This window comes from Pseudonaja textilis, chromosome 2, assembly GCF_049901715.1.
Source record: "Pseudonaja textilis isolate UNSWEBS1 chromosome 2, rPseTex1.2, whole genome shotgun sequence".
In the NCBI taxonomy this organism is placed as follows: Eukaryota; Metazoa; Chordata; class Lepidosauria; order Squamata; family Elapidae; genus Pseudonaja; species Pseudonaja textilis.
Genome location: NC_141991.1, coordinates 21,312,989 through 21,328,639, shown reverse-complemented (window position 1 = coordinate 21,328,639; position 15,651 = coordinate 21,312,989). Strand labels below are relative to the sequence as shown.

Genomic DNA, 15,651 nt, shown 5'->3' with positions numbered 1-15,651 from the left:
TACATATACACTATAATTTTGAAACTTCTAAACCCCAAGTTTTCGCAGCCCTTGGAAGATCATCTCGCGCCCCCGGTTGGGAAATCCTGAGCTAGAGAATTGCTCTGGTAGGTTTCTGGGATTCTGCTATTTTTCCAGAAATCCAAGTGCTTTCTGTTTCCTGAGCTTGCCAGCCTTGCAGACCTTAACAGAATATAAAGAGAATCTATTTTGAAAGGTGGCAGAATGGTGGTGCTAGGAAGCCAAAGCGATTGTTCACTGATTAGATCTTAATAGGCTGCCTAGGGACTTAATTACTTCTTTGCGGTCCAGCCAGCAATCTTTCTTGATGCATACAGACAGGTTGGAAGATTTTACCATGAACAGGAAGGTGGGGCGGCTGCCAATTACCACAGATAGTCCTTGACTTACGACCAGGGGTGGGCTTCAAAAATTTTAGTAAAGGGTTCTCTGTTCGGTTGCTGGATAGGTGTGACCATGATGGGCATGGTCTAGTTGGGCTCCTGCTCCACAGTGTGGGGTGTGTGGCATTTTTGCCCTCCCCAGCCTCCGGAGGCTTTTTTCGAGCCTCCGAGAGGGCAAAAACGGCCTCTCCCCAGGCTCTGGAGGCTCTTTGGAAGCCAGAAACAGGTTCATTTCCGGCCTTTCCAAACTTCCGGGATTCCTGGTTTTTGCTGTCCCAGGGCCTCCCTGCACGCCCTGCACTTACCTGCATCCAAAACAGGCCATGTGGGGACTCCAGGGAGGGGTGGGCGGGGCCAGCCAGGATTGGGATTTGGGGGTTCTCTGAACTGTGCAGAATCTTAGCTAGAGAATCTCCTGAACCTCTGCGAACCCCCAGCAGCCCATCCCTGGTTACGACCATAATGGAGGCTACCCTATTAGTGCTGTAAGTCATGATGGTCATGAAGTGAGTCACCCAATCATCCTGATTTTATTATCTATTTTGCGGCAATCGTTAAGCGAATGCTACGGTCAGTAAGCAAACCCAGAGTTTTCAATATGGGCCAGTTTTCTCGTAAATGCCGGTTTTCACCGAGGGGCGATCGTGAGACGCTATAAACGGCCATTGCCAGGGAACTGAAATGCAGTCATGTGACCGCAGGGGGAGGGGGAAACAGAGATTGGAACTTTGGGATTTGGTTATAAGTCTCCTCACCTCCCGTGGAGGTCCGTTGCAATTTCAACCGGTTGCTAAGCAACTGGTTGTAAATTAACAACGACCTATAGTCACTCTCTTTGATCTCACAGGGGACGAATTATGCTCCTCTTGTTCATCAGTCCGAGCATCACTTATGTGTTGATTATTTTATGTTATCACAAACAATGGTTTTGTTTTATGATTAAGAGCTTTTCAAAAACAGCATGAGTTGTAGGCAACTGAATATAGAGTCTTATTCTGATACTGATCAATGCTAATTGTCAAAGAGTCCCAGTAATTACACGGAAGGTGCCTTCATCAGAAAGTGATTGAATGTATATCGGAGATGTATGTTCCTGGGTTATAATTGCTTTAGATCTGCTGCTTACACTTGCAGGTGTGTTCTAAATGTTGCAGTAACATTTATTTCTTGGTGGCCTTAAAAGCGTCTCAGTTTCCTGTCATTTAACAAATTCTCCCACTTGCCCTGCTCTGCAACAGGGCATTGTAATTTCTTTTTGTGCGCCATCAGTCCTCTCATGTGTCTGTGACTCAAGTGTCAGGTTTCCAGCAGTTACTCCAATTAAATCATGAGCCTTGAGCCACACTCCCAAAACTAAAGGAGATTTATTTGAAGGTAACATTCTGCGTCCTGCATTTACCTGGGCGTAGCCAACTCTGAGATACATAATTCACTATCACCCTTGATCCTGCTTTTCCCTTCACCCCTCCGGGTGTATCATCCAGTGAAAAACATCCATAGCCAAGAGTCATCAATCATGCTCTCCAATTAGATTTTGCATGGCAGAAGCTTCAGTCATCTAATCAGTGTTTGAAGAAAATATGAATGGAATGTACTTTCGATTCCACACTGCCGCCTGCTCTTTGAAACTGCCCCCCCGTTTCTTTCTGTTGTCAACTATAAAACATATATACAAAAGGCTTTTCATATCTTCCTTTTTCCAATGTCAATGATGCACAGGGCCTCAGGTTGAAGTTCAGATCAGATGAGGGAAAGGGCTATCCAAAATCCTAACTTTTCCTCCAGTTACGTGGAGCTCCTTAAAAGGATTGCTGTTCCAGTGCTGTTCCTCCTCCTTTTTGAAGTGGCTTAGCATATTTAGAAACAAAACAAGAAAACTTAGAAAAGATGATGGCAGGCTGAAATCAGACAGATATATCCACAGGTGCTAATGCTCAGTGGCTGTATTTCAGAGTAGCGGATCAATGTTTAACAAGAACAATTTTTCACAGGAAGCTGTCTTTTTTTTAATGTTCAAGTAGCACATTAGGCTCAAGATCTCAGCCTGTTCATCTCAAAAGCTTTTTCTACTCAGGGGAAATCGTATTTGGGGTCATTGGAAATATGGTTTGGTGGTAAGGCAATTGTAAGTCCTTGACTTACGATCACAAATTGGAACAGAATGTCTGTTGCTAAACAAGGTGGTTGTTTTGAATCAGACCCAATTTTACAAGCTTTCCCCCCCACAAAGTCTTTAAGTGAATCACTGTAAAATAAATCATGTGTTTGTTCAGTGAATCAGGCTTTCATCGATGATTTGTCAGAAGCTACCTGAGAAAGTTGCAAACGCCAATTATTTATAGAAATAATAAAGACGGGAAATAAAGAAAACAATTTTGAGAACATTTAAAAATCACATGACTCCCCCTCTCCCAATGCTGCAACTGCTAAAAATACATATTGCTTGTGAAGTGCCCAAATTTTGGTCACATGACCATGGGGTCAATGTGAAGGTTGTTAAGTATGAGGACCAGTCCCAAGTCATTTTTTTCAACACCCCTGTAACTCTGAACTGTCAGTAAATGGAGGACTAACAAAAGGTAAAGGTTCCCCTGTTGAGTCGTGTCTGACTTTAGAGGGCTGTGCTCACGTCTGTTTCCTAGACGTTGTCTGAAGGTGCTTCTGTGGTCATGTGGCTGGCATGATTATATATGCCCGTGATGGCGAACCAATGGCACGTGTGCCACAGGTAGCACGCAGAGCCATTTGTGCGGGCACACGAGCCCCAGGCAAACTTACCTCACTGCGCATGCACGCACCGCCTGATTTTCAGTCCGTTTGAGGCCTTTTTCGGCCTGCCTAGGTCACTTCATGTATTCCGGAAATACATGAAGTGATGAAACGGGCCTATTTTTCGGCCTGCAAAGGTTCTGGGAGGCCAAAAATCAGCTGGGAGGCGCAGTACAGATAAGAGGCAGTGGGGGGTGGGGGGAGAAATTGCATGTGCAGGAGGCATGGAGGGGGCATGCACATCGCCTTCTGGGTGCATATGAGCACACGCATGCAAGCGCACACATAATTTTTCGCACAGGAGCCCAAAAAGGTTAGCCACGTCAAGGCACACAGAATGCTGTTACCTTCTTCCCGAAGTAGTACCTATTTATCTACTTGCATGTCTATCCTTTCAAACTGTTAGGTGGCCAGTAAACGGGAGCTCATCCCATCATGTGACATTTGGGTCTCAAACTGCCAAACTCTCAGTAAATGTCTTAACTGCTAGGCCATCTTCAGTCTAATTCTAAGTGAGAGTATTTTTATCAACTTCTGAGGCAGAGAAGGCCAAAAGAGACTCCTTGCCTTAACCTTCTTCCCTTCTGGAAGATTCCAGGACCTTCCAGAAGGGCCACAAAGATGCTTACTGAGTTAAGCTAACCACTGCAGAGAGGGCCATAACAGTAAGAGAGCTTCCCTCACCTTATAGTGTTGCAGTGTGTTGAGCCTCTTCCAGCTGCCCTGGATGATTGAAGTCACGTCCTCATCAGAGAGGATGAGATGCCCAGCCAGCCCAGACCGCCATTCTGTTGTCATCACACACAAGGCAACACAAGGCAAAGACAAAAGGCAACTTGTTTGAGAGCAGCATTCTTGTTCTGACCCAGCTCCCCAAACATGACAAACCCTCAAAAGATTCCTTTATTAGGAAGGCCAGCAAAAAGTTTCTCTCACAGGCTAATAACTCCGTCTGGCCAGAAGATGAATAGTTCTCTGGCGCACCTATTCATCTCCACCTGCTGCCTTTTCTCCCCAGAACTAGGATGAGGCCTCACTAGAAGTGGAGGCTCTTTCTTCCCTAGGATTGGCCCACGGCTTCCCACTGCTCTCCTCTTCTCTGCTTTCTGCACAGCCGCGTGTCAGGCACTGGACCCAGCTCTTCCTCTTCTTCTTCATTAACCACTTCCAGGCCTGGGGGCTGTTGACTCTCCATCTGAGGGCTGACAGACAGCCCAGGCTCCACCTCCCTCTCTCTGTCTCTCTCTCTCCCTGCCAGTCCATTCCCTCTTCCCACTGGGAGATCCCAGGTTGCCCTGATGCTGGCCCTGACTCCCACGCCTCCTCTTCCTCCTCCTCTGATTCGGCTGCTGGAGGGGCCAGCAGCCGACAGGCCACAACCATTCCGCAAAAGTCCACATTTGTTCATCCAGCACGCTATTGGCTATTGCAGCTGGTCAAGTGATCCTCCCCACATCCCATTGGCTAATTTGGTTCACCTGGATTGCCTTGGAAATGGAGGGGAATACTTTTTTTGTAACTGCCTAGCAACCTGGACAAAGCTGATGAGGGAGGCTGACAAGAGGCCTTCCACTCTGTGGATCTTAGGGGTGGCCTTCCACTTTGGGGGTGGCGGTCTTACTCAAGGTGGCTCTTCCAGCATCTCTGACTTACCCAAGTCAAGCGAGTCTGGATCCGGTCGATGGCAATAAGGTGTCCCTTTGTAGAGTTGGTCCAGGATCTTCTCTTTCACTTGGGTGATTGTGTCACAATCCAGACCCTTCACCAACACTCCCTGGCTGCCTTCTGTTCCTCCCCCAGTGTTCCCAGCTTGCGACAGCGCCGTTAATGTCTGCCAAAACAAGAAATGAAGGCCAACCGATCCAGTGTATTCCTCTCGTTCTCAGCTCCTGGCAACCGCAGGAGTGCTGGTGGCCCCTTCTGTTGTCTTGGATTAGAATTGGATCCATTAATTAATTGGAGGTACACGTGGCTTCTCTTTTAGCCTCACAGCCACCGATTTGTCTCACGGCTTATGCAACCCTCCTCCCCCGTGACTGAATTGGCAGGTGTCAGCCATGCAAGACTGGAATTGATTTGATCAGCCATTGGAGAGCCAATGAAAAGGAAGAGGGCTTCCCTTCCCACCCCATGTCATGATTTTAAAAAAAGTCACAGAGAAAATATACACAGTGGTGCAAGCAGGACAGGTGACATTGCGGGTGAGTTTGGGGGTGGGGAGGGGCGGGGCTCATGCAGTTTCCCTCACTGATGCTGCTTTTGGGAGGCTCTTCTCTCAGCTGGCAGCAGAAACTGGACGCTTGAGGAAGCTCCGCTTTTGGGGAGGCCATTGCAGGATTTCATTTCAGTGGGAAGGAAAATAGTTGACAAGGGAGCAATTAAATATTGACAGACCGATCTGTCAGAGTATTCAATACTCTGAGGAATGGGAGACTTGATCCAGGCTTTCAGCTCACTCCACCCCACTCGGTCTCAGTTAAAAATGCTGCACAAACAGAGCCATTCTGTGAGATAGATTAAAAAAGGTGCCCCAAAAAATAAACAAAAAAATAAAAAAAAAAAAAAAAAAAAAAACTCCCAAAAAAAAAAAAAAAAAAAAAAAAAAAACACCCCTCTAATAAAAAAAAAAATAAAAAAAAAAAAAAAAAAAAAAAAAAAACTTTGTACCCCCCCAGCACCCCTTGTACCACCCCATTGGATGGATAGTTTGAAAGAGATATTTTGATTAGCACAAAAGTTAGTCAGTAAATGTTATGGATGAATGGAGAACCGAATTCTGTCAATCTAGATACAAAGCCATATAGAGGTAGCCCTTGATTTATGACCATAATTGAACCTGAAATTTCTGTTGCCAAGCGAGAGAACTATTAAATGAGTTTTGACCTTTCTTGCCACAGTTATTAAGTGAATCGCTGCAGTTGTTAAGTTAGTAACATAGTTGTAAAGTGAATCTGGCTTCCCCATGGACTTTGCTGGTCAGAAGTTCACAAAAGGGTGGATCACCATGACCCTGGGACCTGCAACAGTCATAAATATGAATCAGTTGCCAAATGTGTGAATTTTGATTACATGACCATGGGATGCTGCAACGGTTGTAAGCGTGAAGCCAGTCTTTTCAGTGCCACCGAAATTTTGAAAGGTCACTGATCAAATGGTTGTTAAGTCAAAGACCACTTGTACCACACTAGCTCTGCAATGAAACCACAGAAATGAATGCATTTGGGAGGGAGGTTCATTTTCAAAGAGAGCCAGTGTCATGCCCCTGTTAGAATCTGATTCCGAAGGAGAGGAGGAACAGCCAACAGGGAGTGGGAGTGTGGCTCCGGAGGTTGTGGAGGAAACTGGGGAAGGGCACAGGCCGGCTGGGCATTCAGAGGAAGACCCAGGCCCATCCCCTCTTCATCCTAGGGCACGCAGGAAGGACCAAATAAGGAAGAAATGTGAATGGCATGGTCTATGGGAGAGGAAAGAGCCTTGATCCCCTTCATGGGCTGCAGCTGTGATGAGGACTGTTTAAAAGGACAAACTGCGCATGGATCAATGCTGGAAGCAAAGCATGAAAATATTTCTAGTTTGTCAGTTCTTATCTGAGTTCTGGCGTCCTTCCCAGTGTGTGTATTTTGATATCTGTGGACGTCTTCAAGCCCTTATCCTGTCTTGTCTCATTGATTGCTTCAGTGTGGTTTGTGTTGTATTTTTCTATTTATAATTTATATGTATTTTGAGTTTGAATGGAAGTACTTCCTTTTCACAACTGTTTGTGGGGTTTTTTTCTCCAGTCAATGATAATTGGACTTTTTTAAAGCCAAGTTGAAGGAATTAAAGAGACTTCACCTGTTTTTGTGATTTTGTTGTTTTTGTATCCCACCGTGGGTCATCACAGATAAGATTCTGATGCTTTCATTCTGCATAATCTTTGAAGGGAAGTATGGGCTTGGGAGCACACATTTAGCATGCTGAATTTACACAGATTGCTAGGCTCAGTGAGAATAGGTCTGGTGATTGGCAATTCAGTGTAAGCGCTGGAATCCAGTCTCTCTTTTCATGCCCTGTGGGAACTATGTCATAATGGCTGAGAGAATTATGTTACGTGGACACAGTAACTGTATTTTCTTTATCTCAGTTCAGTATGTGAACCCAGCCTTATTAAAGTAGTCAAGTATTATTTAAGCTGGGGGAAAAAGTGAAAAATGGTGTGCATGCTTTAATATAGTCTTCTCTAGCCTAGGTGTGTTATGGCTTCAGCCCCCAGGATTTGGTAATCCAATTATCACACTTACCGTACTTGTACAGTGTCATGACATCTTTATGCAATCAGGCCATTTGTGCAATGATGTCATAGCCCATCCGATGTGGGAATTAAAATCTAACATCCTATGGTGAGCAACAGATTGGAGTAGATTGGGCAAGAATAGTCGCACTTTTTCCCACCCCGTATTATGTTTAATTAGCCAGGGAGGGTGAAGGCTGGCTTGATCCACAGAGCTTGAAAAGGACAAGAAGAATGGGAAGACTTATTAGGAGCAGGATGGAGATTGGAAAGAAGGTCCTGGATTCTGAAGGTGGCTAGAAACACGCAGCTGATTGTGTGGTCCAAGGCTGATTCTACCTGTGCTTCTTCCTGACAGGTTCACGCTTAGCCCTTACCAGTGTGCGATATTCCAGGTCTTCTCGGAGAAGCCGGTTGTCATTCAAGGTGTACTTTGCCTTCCCAGTTACCCAGTCCACAGGCCCTTTGTCGACTTGGTGCTTGATACCCCGGAAGAGCATATAGAGGGGCTCCCCAACAGAATCCTAATGGAGAAACAGAGAAATCTTCATCATCCAGAGTCATGATGGCGAACCTATGGCACGCGTGCCACAGGTGGCACGCAGAGCCATTTGTGCAGGCACACGAGCCCCAGGCAATCTTACCTCACTGTGCATGTGCACGCCTCCCAGCTCATTTTTTGGCCAGGTTGAGGCCTTTTTCAGCCTCCCAGAGGCTCGAGAGAAGCCTCTGCAGCCTTTGGAGGCTGAAAAACAGGCCCATATCATCACTTCCTGTATTTCCGGAAATACCGGAAGTGATGAAACGGGCCCATTTTTCAGCCTCCAAAGGCTGCAGAGATTTCCCTTTAGCCTCTGGGAGGCCAAAGAAGGCCTCAAATGGGCCAAAAAATCAGCTGGGAGGCGTGCACATGCTCAGTGAAGTAAGGGGGCAGGGGGATCGCGTGTGCATGTGCAGGGGGCGGGCCGGGCCCGTGCGCATTGCCTTCTGGGTGCTGGCACATGAACCCACGCAAGTGAGTGCAAGTGCAATTTTTGGCACAGGAGCCCAAAAAGGTTAGCCACCACTGACCTAGAGCATCTAGTTTCCACCTTGCATTTCCGACCTTTTAGTTATATATAAGAAATAGATCAGTGGATGACAGAAGTCTCTGGCCAGGTACAGTGCCAAATTTTAACCTTCATCTGGCAAATAAATCCAGTCTGATGTGCAACATTAGTACCATGAACATCTCTCTATATAAAAGTGAAATACCACAAAATCATCACAAAATCTCCAGAACCATAAAGCCTAAAAACTTGAAATTTGGCACGTATGTTCTTCTTGGCTTCTAGGTGCTCACTAAGAAAGGATTTTTTGAAATGACCATCAGAGCATTCGTATTTCGTATATTATTATTAACATGCTCTTATGCTAAGGAGTTCTACTCCCCCTCCCCACCTGAAAAAAAATCTGTTCCAAATGCAAAACACAAGCAGAGGAGTGTAGTTTCAGTTTTAGTTTCACAGCACCGAGGGCCAGAGGTGGCATTCAGCAGGTTTTGACCAGTTCTGGAGAACCGGTAGTGGAAATTTTGAGTAGTTCGGAGAACCGGAAAATACCACCTCTGATTGGAGATTTTACAGTATCCTTCCCCTGCCACGCTCACCAAGCCACTCCCACAGAACCAGTAGTAAAAAAAAATGAATCCCACCACTGAAGAGCACCAAGCAGCTTTAGTATAGAACAGGAGCTAAGCCATGTCTAGGCTCCTTGTTGTCTCCTTCTTACTCACACAGCAAATACTGTTTCACTTTCCAAACAGCCCTGAACTCTCTCACACACTGACAGGACGCAAACCAGATGAATACCGATGGATGCCGGTAGGCAGAGGCACATTTTTTTCCCTTATTTCCCTCCCCAAAAACTTGCCCAATCACATAGTTTCATAGCGAAGGAAGGGTACCCTGTAAAATGATGGATCTTAGGAAAAGCATCACTTGGGTCTGAAAACCCTGAAAGATTCAGAAGGACATTCAACATTCAATTCATAAGATAAGCAAATCTGTTTTAGTCAGCAGCTGGCCAGCTTGCAGAAGTATTAAAGATGTCTGGGCTCAACTTAAGCAATAGGGTGCCAAAAGCAGGCATGGTATAGATTCCTATTTCTGACCGTTCCCAGTATGTCATCATGTCACTAATTAAAAAAGAAAAACCTTGGCTAGAATGTCTTGTTCCTGATCCAGAGCCAGCACATACTCTTATTCATCTGCTTTAGCAATATTTAATGCACAAGAGGACACTGGAGTCTTGGATTTCTCACTAAGTCTCCTGTACTCCTCCATCAAGATCCCAACAGCTGAGAATGAAGGGCTCCTTGGCATTAGAGCAGAGGTTTATGCGGCTACCTGGCTGAGAAGCACATGTTATATATGTTGACCTTCCACGTAAAATGGAATTGATGAATGTCTCACCCTGACGAATGCGTAGAGGCAGATGGACATCCAGTTAGTCAGCAGCTTCTCAACCACAGTTTCTGTCCTGAAAGAGAAGTTGAAGTTGTTTCAAACTTGACCCCACTGTGTACTGTTCTTCAATTCCAGAAGGAAGGGTATTAAAAACTAAAAACTAAAACTGAGAAGGGAGGCAAATTCAGTTCTCTAAAAAAAACCCTACCTACATCTCTTGTGAGATGTGAACACTGTCACTTCTTGTGAAAGGGATTCAACCAGAAGGCCCCCACTGAAAAGATCTTTACTCCATTCCCATATCAAGAAGTGATATGCCATTGTTTCTTAGTGGGCCATTGCACTAGTTGGCAAATACTGGGAACGGAGTATTGCCTTCTTGGCCACAGCTAAGCATTTTGGCTGATCTCTGCTGGAAACTGGGCTAAATATTCTTGTTCTGATTTAGTTTTGATGGCCTTCTGTACAGCAAGTCTTCAGACCAAGTTTATTCATATGAGCCAGCAATCAAAAGAAGGTTATTCGATCTGAGAAAGAGGAGCAAAGGCCTCTTGGATCCAATGTTGTGTTTCACAAAGTTATACTACCGTGTTTCTCACAAAATAAGGCCGGGCCTTATTTTTTTTTGACCCCCGAAAAAATAGCTAGGTCATCTTTTCGGGGGTGACTTAATTCCCCCCCCCCCATTGTATCCTCAGGCAGGCGGGCAGTGACGGCTTGGATGTTGACCTCGGCATTGGTGGGACACTTCACATCGGGAGACCTTCCACCACCATTGCTTTCCCTTCTCCCCGTGCTGCCGCAGCGTTTAGAGCAACGCAGGATTGCCCCACCCCAGGAGAAGCGCCCAGCCTCCATCCCTGTCTGGCACCGGGCAGAGAGTGAAGAGCTTCGCCTGGGGTGCCCAGCGCACCTGACAGATGGGCCTTCCTGCCCGGTGGTGGAGCTCTCGCCAAGGCAGCGAGTGCCTCCCCACCGGGCCCTCCGCTCATCCCATCAGGGCTGCGCCAGAGCCATGCGGGCTGGGTAGAGCCAGGAAAGTGAGCCACAGGTACGCGCCCACCTGCCAAGCAAAAGAGCCGGGCCGACCCAAGTTTAGCTTCCTTCCCAAGTCCCTCCAGCCCGAACCCGAAGGGGCCACTGGGAGAGGCTGCCCAAGGCAGTGATAGCGCCTACCTATCCGTGGACAGGGGTGGGCCGATCCTGTGCTGCGGCCCCGAGAGATTCGCCTCCCCACGTGGGGTTGGGCTGCCCTCTCAGGCAGGGGAGGCTTTGTCGTACCACTAGTAGGACATCGTTTTTAAAAGAATTGGCTTTGCCTTCTAAGGTGAAGGGAAGGCGGCGACAGGAGCACCTGAAGCCAAGTGTCTCCGCCGGGCTCCGGTTGCAGGGAGGAGCCCTGGCTGGCTGCGTGTGGCTGCGCCAAACGCTGCATGGTTGCACCAAACGTCGCGGAGTTGCTCTAAACACCGCAGCAGCACGGGGAGAAGGGAAGGCAACAGTGGCGGAAGGTCTCCTGATATGAAGTGCCCCACCAACGCCGAAGTCAACGCAGGCAGCACCATATCCGGGTATGCAACAAAAGTACTTCCTAACGGCAAGCCCCCCCCACCATCCCCCCCCATTTCGCATGTTTAATATAGGCCTTAATTTGCGGGGAGGGGCTTAATTTGATTTTATGCCTATAAAACATGCTGGGACTTCCTATTGGGGGAGGCCGTATTGTTGGAGAAACATGGTAGATGCTTACAAAAAAAAATCTGCGAATCAGGAACAAGGACAATAAAATTTCCTCATTGTACTGTCCCCCAAATTTGATAGTATCCCTCAACTATCATAAGCAGCAACCCCGATGCATGGACCCTTCCTCGATTTGTCTTAACTCCCCCGGGATTTTCTTCTGACCTTGACCCTCACCTTCTCAGCATCAACTTTGGGTTCTTGGCCACATATTGCTCTACCAGGTCATTCAAGAGAGTTTTGAGGATATCTGTGAAGTACTCAAGTTTCCCATGCAAGGCGACTGTGAGAAGTGAGGCGACATAAGCCCGGTCCCTTGGAGAAAAGGTGCGCTGGATTTCCAAGGTGTGAATAAACTAGAAAAAAAGGAAGATGATCTAAGTTGGCATTGCAATTAAGCAATTATTTTTGGGGGCAGAATAGGCATTTTAATTGATTGGTAGTGACCTCCATAAAAAGTTAAGACAAGCAAAAAAAAAAAAAAAAACCTCAGCAGAAATAAATAAAGCCAAAACTTCCATATCTTATTATATGCAAATGAAAGAATACATGCTGTCTGGACAAGCTTGCATTTTCTAAACAGAGATCACGGTGTAATTTTTCTCCAACCTCCAACCTCTTTCTGCTCCTCCACTGACAGAATCTCTTCATTTTTGTTATTTTGTATCCCGCTTTTTATTATTTTTACAAATAACCTATTGCAGGAAGTCCTCGACGTACAACCATAATGGAGCCTGCCCATCATGGGTCATAAGATAAGACAGTTGTAAATCAGGTTGATGACAGGACTAACCTGATTTTATGACTATGGCATAAAATGTTGTTAAGTGAATACCACGGTTGTTCAGCAAATCAATGGTTCGCTATGGGGGGGGGGGTGAGGGGGAGTTTGCCAAAGACCAGAAGTAAATACGGTGGAAAATATTGTCACATGACTTTAGGATGTTGCAGTCGGCCATAAATGCGGCCCAGTTCTCAAACGAGTATAGTCACATGACTGTGTAGACAGAATCAACCGGAATCAACTGGAATGTAGAATCTTGGCCATGAGTGCCACCCAAGTAGGAACTTCAAACAACTGGTTGTGAGTCAAGGACTGCCTGCAACAGGCTTTTGTTATAAAACTTTTAAAATAAATAGTTGCACTAAGTAACAGTTCAGATGCTCAGGAGATTCTTTTTTAAAACATTTTTTTAATAACTGCTAATAGACTTTCCAATATTTTTTCTACCCTGGTGACTAGGAAATTGCTTTTATGCTTCATGTAGTGAACATCCCCTGACTTTGAACAACACCATTTAACTTTGTCACTGGGTTACCCATCTTCTGCATTTGCAGAATTATACTGAAAATTCAACAAGCAGGCTGGATTCGCACAATGTGCCAAGGCAATTTTAAAAAAGAAACAAGCCCAATTGGAACCAAACAAGTTTTAGTATGTTCTTTGAGTGCAATCCGCAGGCCTTAAAACAAACCTGGGCATTATTATGGAAACCGACACTGAATGTAACATTTTAACCTATTTGTTACGCCTTGGATCCTGCCATGGTAGAACTGTATTTTACACGGTTAATTCGATTCGATTCTTTATTTGAAACATACCTTGGTGAGAAAGAGCTTGCTGTTGAGGAGATTGGAGAGCTGCACCAGGCCTTGTTCAACCGTCTGCCTCCGAGATTCAGGCACGTCGAGATCCCTTTGCAGTGGGGACTCCCTGTGGCCCGGAAAGAAGATCCGTTCTGCATAGGATTTGTAATCCAAGAAAGGAATCCCAGTGCCAACCAGGTCACTGGTGAGATCCATCATTTCAGTCATGAGGTCTAGAAAGAGAGGGAATCACACAAGACAAGTGGAAGTGGCCTGAGAAGAGTGTGTGTGTGTGTGTGTGTGTGTGTGTGTGTGATAAACGTAGAAAACTGAAAATGTTTCTGCCTTATATCAGGAACTGAGTGAACATGCCATCTTCAGCTATGACATGCACTCAGTACATTTAACAGAATGGGGCAACTTGCCATAGCCAACTTGCCGCAACCGTCTCACTACTATTTTGTCACTGCCAACTCACCATGGGAGAATTCACCGTGGGAAAATTCGATGCGGGATAACTCAACCCGATAAATGTTATCCGCCATGGTTTCTTCGACATTATTTTCATTGACAAAAAATGGAAATAATGAGGAAGGAACAGTGGCGGATAACATTGATGACATTGAGTTATCCCATGTGGATCATCCCACAGCGAGTTAGCCATGTCAAGTTGGCCTTGGCAAGAAGTCCATGGTGAACTGGCCACATTAAGTTGTCTTATTGTCCCCATTTAAAACAATGTACTGTATTAAAGGCCAAAAACCCAACAGGATCTATCTGCTGCACTCAAGAACATTTCCTTGAGACCCCCCATCGTAAACCAGCAAGATACCTATATTGTATCATTATTTCTAAATTTCGAAGGGCACTAACTCTAGCTAATTTCGAAGGGCACTAACTCTGTTGTAATGCTCTTCAACAGCAGTTCCGGAGGGCCAACATAAAATAGTTCCATATGACCTGAGACTATGCTTTTATGGACAAGAGGCCATTGAAACTACAGCTCATATGCTGTTATATTGTTCCCTCTATAAGGATTCACGGACTCATAACTCCTTACCTGGTAAAATATCTGGGAAATTTATGTATACAGCTGTTACTATCAGATCAGTATGAGGCAATTTCTTTGAATGAAGTTAAATTCTATTATCATGTCTATAAAATGAGGCAGACTTTGGCCAGTCATCAACAATCTCACCACTAATTGTAATGTAATATTAAATTTTGTTTTGTTCTGTTCTTTATTTTATTTTATTTTTTTATTTTTAATTCTGACCTGTGACTTTAAGAAAGGTTAGAATCAGAAGTAGTACCTGTAAATTCCTTTTTGCACCGATCCCGAACACTTGTTTCCAGATTTTCAAGCTGGATTTGAACTTTTTTGTAATCCCTCAGGGCCTGTTTGCTCTTCCGTCTATAACGAAAAAAAATAAAAAATAAAACCATGCTGTTCCCTTTCTTCCCAAATCTTATGCAGGTACCCCCTTCATTGGAGAATATACAGGTAGCCCTCGACGCACGACCACAATTGACCACCTTCTTCTCACCTGTAGATGAAGACGATGATGAGTACAATCAAAGCCACAAAAGAGGTCCCCACTCCCAAGCCAATCTGGGCCTCCAGGGGGAAAGTGAGCTGACTCTCTGTGTCATATTGCACACGACCGAGCCAGAAGTTCTTGTTCCCCATTTGAACCTGCAGGAGGACAAACATGTAAATACGACGGCCTGGGAGATACAATATTGCATCACCCTGGACAAATGTAATATTTCTGCCAGGCTCAAAACTAAGAATGACATGTGGCAATTCTCCCCTGCCGAGTTCTTTTCGTGCCTATAGACAGAATCGTGCCAGACTGAACACTCCATTGTCTGAGTCTACAATATACTCTGTGAACTATTAGGGAGGGGTTGTTTTCACCCTCTTTCTCTCTCACATAATATCTGGGCTGAGTTACTCCTCTGGAATGCGCCCCCTCCCTCCTGGGGATCCACCTCCTCACTACATCCCATCACAATTTCTCAAGCATCACAGCTAGCCACCAGTCCTATTTTTGCTCCTTTTGATATTATTTTCTGAACTTTCATTTTATTGACAAGAATTTCAGATCCTTTATCTGATAGACAAGGTGTGCAACCTGCAGCCCCTGAGCCTCAGGAAGCCCTGGACAGCTAGTAACGCAGCCCCACAAGTTTGTAAACTTTTAACATTCTTGTGTGATTTTAGCAATGCTTATATGCGTTAATTATATTATATATTTTAGATGCAGCCCAAGACAATTCCTCCTCACTAAATTCAGTCCAGGCAAGCCAAAAAGTTGGACACCCATTCAACATACCTCAAAGTTGCTGATGGAGAAGGAAGAAACCAATGACCAAAAATGTTCATTTCTTCCCACCCCCGGGAATGGATTGCAATTTCATTGCAACATCA

General features: G+C 45.4%; 1 protein-coding gene across 2 annotated transcripts in view; it reads right to left on the bottom strand.

Annotated features, from left to right (window-relative positions):
* Positions 1–15,651, bottom strand: part of PLXNB1 (plexin B1) — a 170,247-nt gene that overhangs the window by 11,055 nt on the left and 143,541 nt on the right. For both annotated transcript variants that reach the window (XM_087923446.1, XM_087923447.1), the window contains 8 exons: positions 14,765–14,913; positions 14,531–14,631; positions 13,233–13,450; positions 11,808–11,986; positions 9,897–9,963; positions 7,821–7,967; positions 4,827–5,004; positions 3,858–3,961 (listed from right to left, as the gene is read on the bottom strand). In XM_087923446.1, the coding sequence (XP_087779572.1) occupies positions 3,858–3,961; positions 4,827–5,004; positions 7,821–7,967; positions 9,897–9,963; positions 11,808–11,986; positions 13,233–13,450; positions 14,531–14,631; positions 14,765–14,913 (1,143 nt within the window). The remainder of the gene's footprint in view (positions 1–3,857; positions 3,962–4,826; positions 5,005–7,820; positions 7,968–9,896; positions 9,964–11,807; positions 11,987–13,232; positions 13,451–14,530; positions 14,632–14,764; positions 14,914–15,651) is intronic.